The sequence below is a fragment of the Oncorhynchus mykiss genome, chromosome 16 (assembly GCF_013265735.2).
Source record: "Oncorhynchus mykiss isolate Arlee chromosome 16, USDA_OmykA_1.1, whole genome shotgun sequence".
Classification (NCBI taxonomy): Eukaryota; Metazoa; Chordata; class Actinopteri; order Salmoniformes; family Salmonidae; genus Oncorhynchus; species Oncorhynchus mykiss.
In genome coordinates, this window is record NC_048580.1 from 77691451 (window position 1) to 77707771 (window position 16321).

The window sequence follows — 16321 nt, forward strand, 5'->3', positions numbered from 1 at the left end:
CAGGCCTCGGTGTAACGCTCATTCCTTCGACAATAAACGCAAATCCAACCATCACCCCTGGTGAGACAAAACCGCGACACTTCAGTGAAGAGCACTTTTTGCCAGTCCTGTCTGGTCCAGCAACGGTGGGTTTGTGCCCATAGGCAACGCAGTTGCCGGTGATGTCTGGTGTGGACCTGCCTTACAACAAGCCTACAAGCCCTCAGTCCAGACTCTAACAGCCTATTGCGGACAGTCTGACCACTGATGGAGGGATTGTGCATTCCTGATATAACTCAGGCAGTAGTTGTTGCCATCCTGTACCTGTCCCGCAGGTGTGATGTTCTGATGTATCGATCCTGTGCAGGTGTTGTTACACGTGGTCTGACACTGAGAAGACGATCAGCTGTCCGTCCTGTCTCCCTGTTGAGCTGTCTTAGGCGTCTCACAGTACAGACATAGCTATTTATTGCCCTGGCCACATTTGCAGTCCTCATGCCTCCTTGCAGCATGCCTAAGGCACGTTCACACAGATGAGCAGGGACCCTGGGCATCTTTTTGTTGTTGTTGTGTTTTTCAGAGTCAGTAGAAAGGCCTCTTTAGTGTCCTAGGTTTTCATAACTGTGACCTAAATTGCCTACTGTCTGTAAGCTGTTAGTGTCTTAACGACCATTTCACAGGTGCATGTTCATTAATTGTTTATGGTTCATTGAACAAGCATGGGAAACAGTGTTTAAACCCTTTACCATGAAGATCTGTTATTTGGAATTATACAAATTATCTTAGAAAGACAGGGTCCTGGGAAAGGGACGTTTCTTTTTTTGCAGTTGAGATAATACTGTAGGTAAAATATATTCAAACTCAGTTTTTCACAATTCCTGACATTTAGTCCTATTAAAAATTCCGTCTTAGGTCAGTTAGGATCACCACTTTATTTTAAGAATGTGAAATGTCAGAATAATAGTAGAGAGAATGATTTATTTCAGCTTTTATTTCTTTCATCACATTCCCAGTGGGTCAGAAGTTTACATACACTCAATTGGTATTTGTTAGCATTGCCTTTAAATTGTTCAACTTGGGTCAAACATTTCAGGTAGCCTTCCACAAGCTTCCCACTATAAGTTGGGTGAATTTTGGCCCATTCCTCCTGACAGAGCTGGTGTAAATGAGTCAAATTGGTAAAGCCTCCTTGCTCACACACACTTTTTCAGTTCTGCCCTCAAATTTTCTATAGGATGAGGTCAGGGCTTTGTGACAGCCACTCCAATACCTTGACTATGTTGTCCTTAAGCCATTTTGCCACAACTTTGGAAGTATGCTTAGGGTCATTGTCCATTTGGAAGACCCATTTGCGACCAAGCTTTACTTTCCTGACTGATGTCTTGAGATGTTGCTTCAATATATCCACATAATTTCCCCCCCTCATGATGCCATCTATTTTGTGAAGTGCACCAGTCCCTCCTGCAGCAAAGCACCCCCACAACATGATGCTGCCACCCCCGTGCTTCACGGTTGGGATGGTGTTCTTCGGCTTGCAAGACTCCCCCTTTTTCCTCCAAACACAACGATGGTCATTATGGCCAAACAGATCTATTTTTGTTTCATCAGACCAGAAGACATTTCTCCAAAAAGTAGAATCTTTGTCCCCATGTGCAGTTGCAAACCTCAGTCTGGCTTTTTATGGCGGTTTTGAAGCAGTGGCTTCTTCCTTGCTGAGTGGCCTTTCAGGTTATGTCGATATAAGACTCATTGTACTATGGATATCGATACTTTTGTACCATTTTCTGGAATTTTCCAAGCTCTTTAAAAGCACAGTCAACTTAGTGTATGTAAACTTCTGACCCACTGGAATTGTGATACAGTGAATTATAAGTGAAATAATCTGTCTGTAAACAATTGTTCGAAAAATTACTTCTGTCATGCACAAAGTAGATGTCCTAACCGACTTGCCAAAACTATAGTTCGTTAACAAGACATTTGTGAAGTGGTTGAAAAACGAGTTTTAATGACAACAACCTAAGTGAATGTAAACTTCTGACTTCAACTGTATACTTTATATATTGTATCTGTACCTATGTGTATAACATTATGTACTGTATGTATTGTATGCTTTCTATAGGGGACCTGTTGCCAGCGGATGGAATCCTGATCCAGGGAAATGACCTGAAGATTGATGAGAGTTCTCTGACTGGGGAATCAGACCACGTTGGGAAGACTGTGGACAAAGACCCTATGCTGCTCTCTGGTGGGTGTGTCTGTGTATTGCAACATTGTCACATGTACAGTGAAATGCCTTTCTAGCTCCAACTCCAACAATGCAGTAATCAATAGCAATGTAATACTAAAAATAGCGAGGAAGAACAGAAACATATAATAAATAATAATAAGAGATGTGAAATGCACAATTAATTAAGTAACTATGTACAGGATGTATTTTAAAAGTCAGTTCCAATACCATATTAACAATGTACAGGGATACTGGAGTGTTGGAGGTAGATATGTATAGGGGTAAGGGGATACTGTGGAGTGATGGAGGTAGATATGTATAGGGTGAAGGGGATACTGTGGAGTGATGGAGGTAGATATGTATAGGGTGAAGGGGACAGGGATACTGGAGTGATGGAGGTACATATATATAGGGGGAAGGGGATACTGTGGAGTGATGGAGGTAGATATGTATAGGGTGAAGGGGACAGGGATACTGGAGTGATGGAGGTAGATATGTATAGGGGGAAGGGGACAGGGATACTGGAGTGATGGAGGTAGATATATATAGGGGGAAGGGGACAGGGATACTGGAGTGATGGAGGTAGATATGTATAGGGGGAAGGAGACAGGGATACTGGAGTAATGGAGGTAGATATGTATAAGGGGAAGGAGATAGGGATACTGGAGTGATGGAGGTAGATACAGTGCCTTGCGAAAGTATTTGGCCCCCTTGAACTTTGCGACCTTTTGCCACATTTCAGGCTTCAAACATAAAGATATAAAACTGTATTTTTTGTGAAGAATCAACAACAAGTGGGACACAATCATGAAGTGGAACGACATTTATTGGATATTTCAAACTTTTTTAGCAAATCAAAAACTGAAAAAATGGGTGTGCAAAAGTATTCAGCCCCCTTCAGTTAATACTTTGTAGCGCCACCTTTTGCTGCGATTACAGCTGTAAGTCGCTTGGGGTATGTCTCTATCAGTTTTGCACATCGAGAGACTGAAATTTTTTCCCATTCCTCCTTGCAAAACAGCTCGAGCTCAGTGAGGTTGGATGGAGAGCATTTGTGAACAGCAGTTTTCAGTTCTTTCCACATATTCTCGATTGGATTCAGGTCTGGACTTTGACTTGGCCATTCTAACACCTGGATATGTTTATTTTTGAACCATTCCATTGTAGATTTTGCTTTATGTTTTGGATCATTGTCTTGTTGGAAGACAAATCTCCGTCCCAGTCTCAGGTCTTTTGCAGACTCCATCAGGTTTTCTTCCAGAATGGTCCTGTATTTGGCTCCATCCATCTTCCCATCAATTTTAACCATCTTCCCTGTCCCTGCTGAAGAAAAGCAGGCCCAAACCATGATGCTGCCACCACCATGTTTGACAGTGGGGATGGTGTGTTCAGCTGTGTTGCTTTTACGCCAAACATAACGTTTTGCATTGTTGCCAAAAAGTTCAATTTTGGTTTCATCTGACCAGAGCACCTTCTTCCACATGTTTGGTGTGTCTCCCAGGTGGCTTGTGGCAAACTTTAAACGACACTTTCTATGGATATCTTTAAGAAATGGCTTTCTTCTTGCCACTCTTCCATAAAGGCCAGATTTGTGCAATATACGACTGATTGTTGTCCTATGGACAGAGTCTCCCACCTCAGCTGTAGATCTCTGCAGTTCATCCAGAGTGATCATGGGCCTCTTGGCTGCATCTCTGATCAGTCTTCTCCTTGTATGAGCTGAAAGTTTAGAGGGACGGCCAGGTCTTGGTAGATTTGCAGTGGTCTGATACTCCTTCCATTTCAATATTATCGCTTGCACAGTGCTCCTTGGGATGTTTAAAGCTTGGGAAATCTTTTTGTATCCAAATCCGGCTTTAAACTTCTTCACAACAGTATCTCGGACCTGTCTGGTGTGTTCCTTGTTCTTCATGATGCTCTCTGCGCTTTTAACGGACCTCTGAGACTATCACAGTGCAGGTGCATTTAGACGGAGACTTGATTACACACAGGTGGATTGTATTTATCATCATTAGTCATTTAGGTCAACATTGGATCATTCAGAGATCCTCACTGAATTTCTGGAGAGAGTTTTCTGCACTGAAAGTAAAGGGGCTGAATAATTTTGCACGCCCAATTTTTCAGTTTTTGATTTGTTAAAAAAGTTTGAAATATCCAATAAATGTCGTTCCACTTCATGGTTGTGTCCCACTTGTTGTTGATTCTTCAAAAAAAAATACAGTTTTATATCTTTATGTTTGAAGCCTGAAATGTGGCAAAAGGTCGCAAAGTTCAAGGGGGCCGAATACTTTCGCAAGGCACTGTATGTATAGGGGGAAGGTGATAGGGATACTGGAATGATGGAGGTAGATATATATAGGGGGAAGGGGACAGGGATACTGGAGTGATGGAGGTAGATATATACAGGGGGAAGGGGACAGGGATACTGGAGTGATGGAGGTAGATATGTATAGGGGGAAGGAGACAGGGATACTGGAGTGATGGAGGTAGATATGTATAGGGGGAAGGAGACAGGGATACTGGAGTGATGGAGGTAGATATGTATAGGGGGAAGGAGACAGGGATACTGGAGTGATGGAGGTAGGTATGTATAGGGGGAAGGAGACAGGGATACTGGAGTGATGGAGGTAGATATGTATAGGGGGAAGGAGACAGGGATACTGGAGTGATGGAGGTAGATATGTATAGGGGGAAGGAGACAGGGATACTGGAGTGATGGAGGTAGATATGTATAAGGGTAAGGGGATACTGGAGTGATGGAGGTAGATGTGTATAGGGGGAAGGGGACAGGGATACTGGAGTGATGGAGGTATATATACAGTGCCTTGCGAAAGTATTCTGCCCCCTTGAACTTTGCGACCTTTTGCCACATTTCAGGCTTCAAACATAAAGATATAAAACTGTATTTTTTTGTGAAGAATCAACAACAAGTGGGACACAATCATGAAGTGGAACGACATTTATTGGATATTTCAAACTTTTTTAACAAATCAACAACTGAAAAATTGGGCGTGCAAAATTATTCAGCCCCCTTAAGTTAATACTTTGTAGCGCCACCTTTTGCTGCGATTACAGCTGTAAGTCGCTTGGGGTATGTCTCTATCAGTTTTGCACATCGAGAGACTGAAATTTTTTCCCATTCCTCCTTGCAAAACAGCTCGAGCTCAGTGAGGTTGGATGGAGAGCATTTGTGAACAGCAGTTTTCAGTTCTTTCCACAGATTCTCGATTGGATTCAGGTCTGGACTTTGACTTGGCCATTCTAACACCTGGATATGTTTATTTTTGAACCATTCCATTGTAGATTTTGCTTTATGTTTTGGATCATTGTCTTGTTGGAAGACAAATCTCCGTCCCAGTCTCAGGTCTTTTGCAGACTCCATCAGGTTTTCAGAATGGTCCTGTATTTGGCTCCATCCATCTTCCCATCAATTTTAACCATCTTCCCTGTCCCTGCTGAAGAAAAGCAGGCCCAAACCATGATGCTGCCACCACCATGTTTGACAGTGAGGATGGTGTGTTCAGCTGTGTTGCTTTTACGCCAAACATAACGTTTTGCATTGTTGCCAAAAAGTTAAATTTTGGTTTCATCTGACCAGAGCACCTTCTTCCACATGTTTGGTGTGTCTCCCAGGTGGCTTGTGGCCAACTTTAAACAACACTTTTTATGGATATCTTTAAGAAATGGCTTTCTTCTTGCCACTCTTCCATAAAGGCCAGATTTGTGCAATATACGACTGATTGTTGTCCTATGGACAGAGTCTCCCACCTCAGCTGTAGATCTCTGCAGTTCATCCAGAGTGATCATGGGCCTCTTGGCTGCATCTCTGATCAGTCTTCTCCTTGTATGAGCTGAAAGTTTAGAGGGACGGCCAGGTCTTGGTAGATTTGCAGTGGTCTGATACTCCTTCCATTTCAATATTATCGCTTGCACAGTGCTCCTTGGGATGTTTAAAGCTTGGGAAATCTTTTTGTATCCAAATCCGGCTTTAAACTTCTTCACAACAGTATCTCGGACCTGCCTGGTGTGTTCCTTGTTCTTCATGATGCTCTCTGCGCTTTTAACGGACCTCTGAGACTATCACAGTGCAGGTGCATTTATACGGAGACTTGATTACACACAGGTGGATTGTATTTATCATCATTAGTCATTTAGGTCAACATTGGATCATTCAGAGATCCTCACTGAACTTCTGGAGAGAGTTTGCTGCACTGAAAGTAAAGGGGCTGAATCATTTTGCACGCCCAATTTTTCAGTTTTTGATTTGTTAAAAAAGTTTGAAATATCCAATAAATGTCGTTCCATTTCATGATTGTGTCCCACTTGTTGTTAATTCTTCACAAAAAAATACAGTTTTATATCTTTATGTTTGAAGCCTGAAATGTGGCAAAAGGTCGCAAAGTTCAAGGGGGCCGAATACTTTCGCAAGGCACTGTATATAGGGGGAAGGTGACAGGGATACTGGAGTGATGGAGGTAGAGTAGCAGCAGTGTGTGTGTGTGTGTGTGTGTGTGTGTGTGTGTGTGTGTGTGTGTGTGTGGAGTCAGCATACAGTGGCTTGCGAAAGTATTCACCCCCCTTGGCATTGTTCCTATTTTGTTGCCTTACAACCTGGAATTAAAATAGATTTTTTGGGGGGGGTTGAATCATTTAATTTAGAAAACATGCCTACCACTGAAGACGCTAAATGTTTTTTTATAGTGAAACATACAAGAAATAAGCCAAAAAAACAGAAACTTGAGCATGTGTAACTTTTCATCCCCCCAAAGTCCATACTTTGTAGAGCCACCTTATGCAGCAATTACAGCTGCAAGTCTCTTTGGGTAAGTCTCTATAAGCTTGGCACATCTAGCCACTGGGACTTCTGCCCATTCTTCAAGGCAAAACTGCTCCAGGTCCTTCAAGTTAGATCGGTCCTTCCGGTGTACAGCAATCTTTAAAGTCATACCACAGATTCTCAATTAGATTGAGGTCTGGGCTTTAACTAGGCCATTCCAGTACATTTAAATGTTTCCCCCTTAAACCACTCGAGTGTTGCTTTAGCAGTATGATTAGGGTGATCGTCCTGCTGGAAGGTGAACCTCCGTTCCAGCTTAAATCCCTCAAGAATTTCCCTGTATTTAGCGCCATTCGTCATTCCTCCAATTCTTACCCGTTTCCCAGTCCCTTCCGATGAAAAACATCCCCACAGCATGATGCTGCCACCATCATGCTTCACTGTGGGGATGGTGTTCTCAGGATGATGAGAGGTGTTGGGTTTGTGCCAGACATAGCGTTTTCATTGATGGCCAAAAAGCTACATTTTAGTCTCATCTGACTTCCATATGTTTGGGGAGTCTCCCACATGCCTTTTGGCAAACACCAAAAATGTTTGCTTATTTTTTCTTTAAGCAAGGGCTTTTTTCTGGCCACTCTTCTGTAAAGCCCAGCTCTGTGGAGTGTACGGCTTAAAGTGGTCCTATGGACAGATACTCCAATCTCCACTGTGGAGCTTTGCAGCTCCTTCTGGGTTATCTTTGGTCTCTTTGTTGCCTCTCTGATGCCCTCCTTGCCTGGTCCATGAGTTTTGATGGGCAGCCCTCTCTTGGCAGGTTTGTTGTGATGCCATATACTTTCCATTTTTTAATAATGGAATTAATGGTGCTCCGTGCGATGTTCAACGTTTCGGATAAAACAAAATTATAACCCAACCCTGATCTGTACTTCTCCACAACTTTGTCCCTGGCCTGTTTGGAGAGCTCTTTGGTCTTCATGGTGCCAGTTGCTTGGTGGTGCTCCTTGCTTAGTGGTGTTGCAGACTCTGGGGCCTTTCAGAACAGGTGTATATATACTGAGATCATGTGACACTTAGATTGCACACAGGTGGACTTTATTTAACTAATTATGTGACTTCTGAACGTAATTGGTTGCACCAGATCTTATTTAGGGGCTTCATAGCAAAGGGGGTGAATTCATATGCACACACCACTTTTCCGTTTTAAATTGTTCTTAACATTTTTAAACAAGTACTTTTTTTCATTTCACTTCACCAATTTGGACTATTTTGTATATGTCCTTTACATTAAATCAAATAAAAATCCATTTAAATTACAGGTTGTAATGCAACAAAATAGGAAAAACGCCAAGGGGGATGAATACTTTTGCAAGGCACTGTAAATGCATGTGCATATTATGTGTGAGTGAGCAAATGATGGAGTGAGTGTTTGTGTGAGTGTGTAGGGCCCTGTGAGTCTGCATAGAGACAGTGCAAAAATAAGAATAAAATACAGGTCAACTCAGATAGTCCGTAACCATTTTGTTAGCTTTTTAGCAGTCTTATGACTTGGTAAACTTGGTAAGCTGTTCAGGATCTTGTTGGTGTCAGACTATATGCAACGGTACCACTTGCCATGCGGAAGCAGAAAGAACAGTCATTGGCTTGGGTGGCTGGACTCTTCAGCAATTTATAGGGCCTTCCTTTCAAACTGCCTGGTATAGAGGTCTTGGATGGCAGGAAGCTCGGCCCTAGTGATGTAGCGGGCTGTCCGCACCACCATCTGCTATCGAGGGCGGTGTTATTGCCAAGCAGTGATGCATCCAGTCAAGATGCTTTCAATTGTACAGCTGTAGAACTTATTGAGAATTTAAGGGCCCATGACAAACCTTTTCAACCTCCTGAGTGGGATGAGGCACTGTCGCGCCTCCTTCATGACTGTCACGCCTCCTTCATGACTCTCGCGCCTCCTTCATGACTGTCGCGCCTCCTTCATGACTGTCGCGCCTCCTTCATGACTGTCGCGCCTCCTTCTTGACTGTCGCGTCTCCTTCATGACTGTCGCGCCTCCTTCATGACTGTTGCGCCTCCTTCATGACTGTTGCGCCTCCTTCATGACTGTCGCGCCTCCTTCATGACTGTCGCGCCTCCTTCATGACTGTATCAAGATGTCGCCAATAGACATGCTCACCTGGTTCCTGGTTCCTGGCTCCAAAGCAATGTTGCAGTATCTTTTTTTGTGTGTGTGTTATTTCCAGAAAGTGTTTTTTGCAGTATTACTTACAGATGGAAATACCTTTTGGATATCAGAGCAGCGGTGACTCACCAGCATTTCGAACAGAAATGCGACTTTCCTAAATGTGTTTGTATCCCCCAAGGTGATTTCACTTAAACCAAAATAGTTATTCAGAGTGAACTTTAATTCTAACTCAGGAAGCGTGCAAACCATCCACCACTTCCGAGTATATTACTCGCTAATGTGCAGTTCCTGGACAATAAAGTAGATTAGCTCAGAGCGAGGATCTCCTTCCAGAGAGACAGAAGGGACAGTAACAGCTTCTGTTTCATTGAATCATGGCTCTCTCCAGATATACTGTCCCCATCCATAAAGCCAGCTGGGTTCTCAGTATATCTCGTAGACAGGAATAAAGAACTCTCTGGGGAAAAAGAAAGGAGCAGGTGTATGTTTCATAATTAACTACTCATGGTGTGATTGTGATGATGTACAGAAACTCAAGTCCTTTTGTTCTCCTGACCTAAAATACCTCACAATCAAATGCTGACCATATTATAATTATATTGTATTGTAATACCTCCCGAGAGAATTCTCTTTGGTCATCGTCACACCCGTGTATATTCCCCCTCAAGCCTAAACCACAACAGCTCTCAAGGAACTACACTGGACTTTGTGCAAACTGGAAACCGTATATCCTGAGGCTTCAATATAGCAAATCTGAGGAAAACGCTGCCAAAGTTTTACCAACACATTACCTGTGCTACTCGTGCATCAAATACTCTCAACCATTGTTACTCCCCATTCCGGGATGGCTACAAAGCCCTCCCCCGCCATCCCTTCAGCAAATCAGATCACACCTCCCTTTTGCTCGTCCCTTCCTATAGGCAGAAACTCAAACAGGAAGTACCTGTGGTAAGGACTGCTGGTCTGACCAATCCGAATCCATGCTTCAAGATTATTTTGATCATGCGGACTGGGATATGTTCCGGGTTGCCTCTGAGAATACATTGTCGTATACACTGACACCGTGGCGAGTTAATCAGGAAGTGCATAGGGGATATCGATCCCACCGTGACCATTAAAATCTATCCAAACCAAAAAATGTGCATTTGTGAAAAATTGAAAGCGCGAACCACCACTCTTAATCACGGCAAGGTGACTTGGAATATGGTTGAGTAGAAACAGTCCAGTTTTTCTGTAAGGGAGTCAAACAGGCAAAATGAAACAGTCCAGTTATGCTGTAAGGGAATCAAACAGGCAAACCGTCAGTACAGGGACAAGGTGGAGTTGCCAAGCAACAGCTCAGACATGAGACGTATGTGGTAGGACACCAACGTCTTGCTATCAGACAAGCTAAACTTCTTTACCCACTTCAAGGAAAACACAGTACCACCACCACGGCAGAGAACTGTGACCTCTCGTTCTCCCGTGTCCGACATGAGTACGACATTTAAGTAAGACGTTAACCCTCGCAAGGCTGCCGGCCCAGCCGGACAAGACGGCATCCCTTGCCTCACAGCATGCGCAGAAGAGCATGTGCAGACCAGCTGGCTGGAGTGTTTACGGAGATATTCAATCTCTCCCTATCCCAGACTGCTGTCCTCACTTGCTTCAAGATGTCCACCATTGTTTCTGTACCCAAGAAAGCAAAGGTACCTGATCTAAATTACTATCGCTCGTGCTTTGAGAGGCTAGTTAAGGATCATATCACCTCCACCTTACCTGACACCCTAGACCCACTGCGATTTGCATAGCACCACCATAGATCCACGGCTGACGCAATCGCCATCGCACTTTACACTGCCCTATCCCATCTGGACAAGAAAAATACCTATGTAAGAATGCTGTTCACTGACTACAGCTCAGCATTCAACACCATAATACCTTCCAAGCTGATCATTAAGCTCGGGGCCCTGGGTCTGAAACCCGTCATGTGCATCTGGGTCCTGGACTTCATGACAGGCCGCCACCAGTTGGTAAAGGTAGGCAACAAAACCTCCACTATGCTGATCCTCAAATCAATCGTCAAGTTTGCAGACAACACAACAGTGGTAGACCTGATTTCCTACAATGACGAGTCAGCCTACAGGGAGGAGATGAAGGGCCCTGGCAGAGTGGTGCCAGGAAAATAACCTGTCTCTCAACTTCAACAAAGTGAAATAGGTGATCGTGGTCTTCAGGAGATAACAGAGGGAGTCAGTCTATATCGATGGGGCCTCAGTGGAGAAGACTAAAAGCTTAAAATTCATCCTCAGGAGGCTGAAGAAATGTGCCTTGGCCCTTAAGACCCTCACAAACTTTTACAGATGCACCATTGAGAGCATTCTATCTGGCTGTATCACCGCCTGGTATGGCAACTGCACTGTCCGCAAGCAAGCCTCTCCACTGTCACCCCGCGAAACAGCTTCTATCTTTAATTTCACCTTTATTTAACCAGGTAGGCTAGTTAAGTTCTCATTTAAAACTGCGACGTGGAAGTTGCGTCTCCCTACCAACCAACTGCGACCTATCTCAAGGCCATCCGACTTTTAAATAGTCACCACTAGCCGGTCTCTGCCCAGTACCCTGCCCTGAACTTTAGTCACTGTCACTAACTGACCACCACCTGGTTACTCAACCCTGCACCTTAGAGACCGCTGCTCTATGTACATAGTCATGGAACGCTGGTCACTTTAGTAATGTTTACATACTGTTTTAACCATTTACCCATAAGACGATCAGAGGTCCTCCGACATATTATCAAGTGACTGTTTATTAGCCAGTAGAATGGAGGGACGATCAGAGGCCCATCTTATTATCTAGTGACTGTTTATTAGCCAGTAGAATGGAGGGACGATCAGAGGTCCTCCATCTTATTATCTAGTGACTGTACATTAGCCAGTAGAATGGAGGGACGATCAGAGGCCCATCTTATTATCTAGTGACTGTACATTAGCCAGTAGAATGGAGGGACGATCAGAGGTCCATCTTATTATCAAGTGACTGTTTATTAGCCAGTAGAATGGAGGGACGATCAGAGGTCCATCTTATTATCTAGTGACTGTACATTAGCCAGTAGAATGGAGGGATGATCAGAGGTCCTCCATCTTATTATCTAGTGACTGTACATTAGCCAGTAGAATGGAGGGATGATCAAAGGTCCATCTTATTATCTAGTGACTACATTAGCCAGTAGAATGGAGGGACGATCAGAGGTCCTCCATATTATTATCTAGTGACTGTACATTTGCCAGTAGAATGGAGGGACGATCAGAGGTCCATCTTATTATCTAGTGACTGTACATTAGCCAGTAGTAGGGAGGGACAATCAGAGGTCCATCTTATTATCAAGTGACTGTTTATTAGCCAGTAGAATGGAGGGACGATCAGAGGTCCTCCATCGTATTATCTAGTGACTGTACATTAGCCAGTAGAATGGAGGGACGATCAGAGGTCCTCCATCGTATTCTCTAGTGACTGTACATTAGCCAGTAGAATGGAGGGACGATCAGAGGTTCATCTTATTATCTAGTGACTGTTTATTAGCCAGTAGAATGGAACGACGATCAGAGGCCCTCCATCTTATTATCAAGTGACTGTTTATTTGCCAGTAGAATGGAGGGACGATCAGAGGTTCATCTTATTATCTAGTGACTGTTTATTAGCCAGTAGAATGGAGGGATGATCAGAGGTCCATCTTATTATCAAGTGACTGTTTTTAGCTAGTAGAATGGAGGGATGATCAGATGTCCTCCATCTTATTATCTAGTGACTGTTTATTATCCAGTAAAATGGAGGGACGATCAGAGGTCCTCCATCGTATTATCTAGTGACTGTACATTAGCCAGTAGAATGGAGGGACGGTCAGAGGTCCTCCATCGTATTATCTAGTGACTGTACAGTAGCCAGTATAATGGAGGGACGATCAGAGGTTCATCTTATTATCTAGTGACTGTTTATTAGCCAGTAGAATGGAGGGACGATCAGAGGTCCTCCATCGTATTATCTAGTGACTGTACATTAGCCAGTAGAATGGAGGGACGATCAGAGGTTCATCTTATTATCTAGTTACTGTTTATTAGCCAGTAGAATGGAGGGACGATCAGAGGTCCTCGATATTATTATCTAGTGACTGTACATTAGCCAGTAGAATGGAGGGACGATCAGAGGTTCATCTTTTTATCTAGTGACTGTTTATTAGCCAGTCGAATGGAGGGATGATCAGATGTCCATCTTATTATCTAGTGACTGTACATTAGCCAGTAGAATGGAGGGATGATCAGAGGTCCATCTTATTATCTAGTGACTGTTTATTAGCCAGTAGACTGGAGGGATGATCAGAGGTCCTCCATCGTATTATCTAGTGACTGTACATTAGCCAGTAGAATGGAGGGATGATCAGAGGTCCTCCATCTTATTATCTAGTGACTGTTTATTATCCAGTAGAATGGAGGGACGATCAGAGGTCCTCCATCTTATTATCTAGTGACTGTACATTAGCCAGTAGAATGGAGGGATGATCAGAGGTCCTCCATCTTATTATCTAGTGACTGTACATTAGCCAGTAGAATGGAGGGATGATCAGAGGTCCATCTTATTATCTAGTGACTGTACATTAGCCAGTAGAATGGAGGGACGATCAGAGGTCCATCTTATTATCTAGTGACTGTACATTAGCCAGTAGAATGGAGGGATGATCAGAGGTCCTCCATCGTATTATCTAGTGACTGTTTATTAGCCAGTAGACTGGAGGGATGATCAGAGGTCCTCCATCATATTATCTAGTGACTGTACATTAGCCAGTAGAATGGAGGGATGATCAGAGGTCCTCCATCGTATTATCTAGTGACTGTTTATTAGCCAGTAGAATGGAGGGATGATCAGAGGTCCATATTATTATCTAGTGACTGTACATTAGCCAGTAGAATGGAGGGATGATCAGAGGTCCTCCATCTTATTATCTAGTATCAGTCAACCAGTACAACGCCATCTTAATTTGTGTGTGTGTGTGTGTTTGTGTGTGTGTGTGTGTGTGTGTGTGTGTGTGTGTGTGTGTGTGTGTGTGTGTGTGTGTGTGTGTGTTTGGGGGGGTGGTTATATGAACATGTGTTTGTGCTTTGTGCACATTTTTATATAATTTGTCATGTCCGTGTGTGTGTTTCTCTCTATAGGTACCCATGTGATGGAGGGTTCGGGTAGGATGCTGGTAACAGCTGTGGGGGTCAACTCTCAGACTGGCATCATCTTTACACTGTTGGGAGCCGGAGAGGGGGAGGAGGAAGAGGAGGAGGAGGATGACAAGAAGAAGAAGGGTAAGATGGAGTTAACAACTACATAGTATTTACATTCATTTGTAGCAAACATTGATTAATTGATTGATTTAATGATTAATTGATTGATTGATTAATGAAATGATTATCCCTCTCAGGGAAGCAGCCCGAAGTGATGGTGGAGAACAACCAGAATAAAGGTAACCTATCACAGACAGGGTCTGAGGTTGGAGGTCAGGGATCAGGTTGGGCTTACTTCGAAACTCCTGTGTGTGTCCTCCAGCCAAGAAGCAGGACGAGGCTGTAGCCATGGAGATGCAGCCTCTGAAGAGTGCAGAGGGAGGAGAGGTGGAGGAGAAAAAGAGAGGCAACACCACAAAGAAAGAGAAGAGTGTTCTACAGGGTAAACTCACCAAACTGGCTGTGCAGATTGGGAAAGCAGGTAGGATGTTCTCTAACTCTGTGTTTTATTATGTTAGGCCATACACATTTAATTTACTGTGGTTTATTCTGTTAGGCCATACACATTTAATTTACTGGTAGGATGTTCTCTAACTCTGTGGTTTATTCTGTTAGGCCATACACATTTAATTTACTGGTAGGACGTTCTCTAACTCTGTGTTTTATTATGTTAGGCCATACACATTTAATTTACTGGTAGGACGTTCTCTAACTCTGTGTTTTATTCTGTTAGGCCATACACATTTAATTTACTGTGGTTTATTCTGTTAGGCCATACACATTTAATTTACTGGTAGGATGTTCTCTAACTCTGTGGTTTATTCTGTTAGGCCATACACATTTAATTTACTGGTAGGACGTTCTCTAACTCTGTGTTTTATTATGTTAGGCCATACACATTTAATTTACTGGTAGGACGTTCTCTAACTCTGTGTTTTATTCTGTTAGGCCATACACATTTAATTTACTGTGGTTTATTCTGTTAGGCCATACACATTTAATTTACTGGTAGGACGTTCTCTAACTCTGTGGTTTATTCTGTTAGGCCATGCACATTTAATTTGTAACAGATGAGCTTCACTTTTTTTTCTGCCGTGCTGTGCTCATATAGTGTCCACTCTCCCTTGATGATTTCCCATGCTGATGCGTGAGAATCAAAGACCAAACCACCTCAGATCACCCGCTTTGGGGCTCTGATTGGACAGTGACACAAACACACACACTTGGGACCTGTGTGCACAGATATGTAATTTCTCTGGCGTGCCAGCATGGCTTTGGTCAGCCAAAACTCATACTATTTATGATCCGGGTTAAACAAATTCATATTATTTACGTTATTTGCAGACAGTCGGTTAAATACATTTTCTGACCTATTTGAAGCAGTTAAGTTAACCTGAGTTAACCTGAGTTAACACCCGAAACATCATGTCACCAAACGACTGGCCAGAGATCAGGACATTCATCAGCAAAGACGCAGTGCAAGATGGTAGCGTTTTGGACAACCAAATTTATGTCAAAATAAGTGATGACATTGAAGAATTTCAGATGTATGGGGATTTGTGATTACACAACATTTTACATCTTACATTTTACCGGAAGCCTACTGCTTGTAGTAGACAGACAGTCAACACAAAGGCGGAATGTGTTTGAAGTTCTCATGCACAACAGAGAACAGTCCCCATATCCTGCAAAATGCGTTGCCATTGCATTGCACACACTTTGCACAGATCAGGAGCTCCACAATGACGTGGTCGACTGTCTCCGAGGTGGGGGCTTTTCCTGGCAGCCGGATGAAGCAATTGATGGAGATTGTGGTGAGTAACTGCCTGTATAGACCTACTGGCCCCACGTTTAGTAAAGCTTTCTCTGTGACAAAATTTTGTATAAGCGCTATACACATGGAATGGATTGATGCT

At 43.3% G+C, this 16321-nt stretch overlaps 1 protein-coding gene across 2 annotated transcripts in view; it reads left to right on the forward strand.

Annotated features, from left to right (window-relative positions):
• The window catches only part of LOC110515266 (plasma membrane calcium-transporting ATPase 3-like), a 174949-nt gene that overhangs the window by 33840 nt on the left and 124788 nt on the right, over window positions 1-16321 (forward strand). For both annotated transcript variants that reach the window (XM_036947843.1, XM_036947844.1), the window contains exons 6-9: window positions 2099-2224; window positions 14346-14486; window positions 14603-14644; window positions 14728-14886. In XM_036947843.1, coding sequence (XP_036803738.1) covers window positions 2099-2224; window positions 14346-14486; window positions 14603-14644; window positions 14728-14886 — 468 coding nt within the window. The remainder of the gene's footprint in view (window positions 1-2098; window positions 2225-14345; window positions 14487-14602; window positions 14645-14727; window positions 14887-16321) is intronic.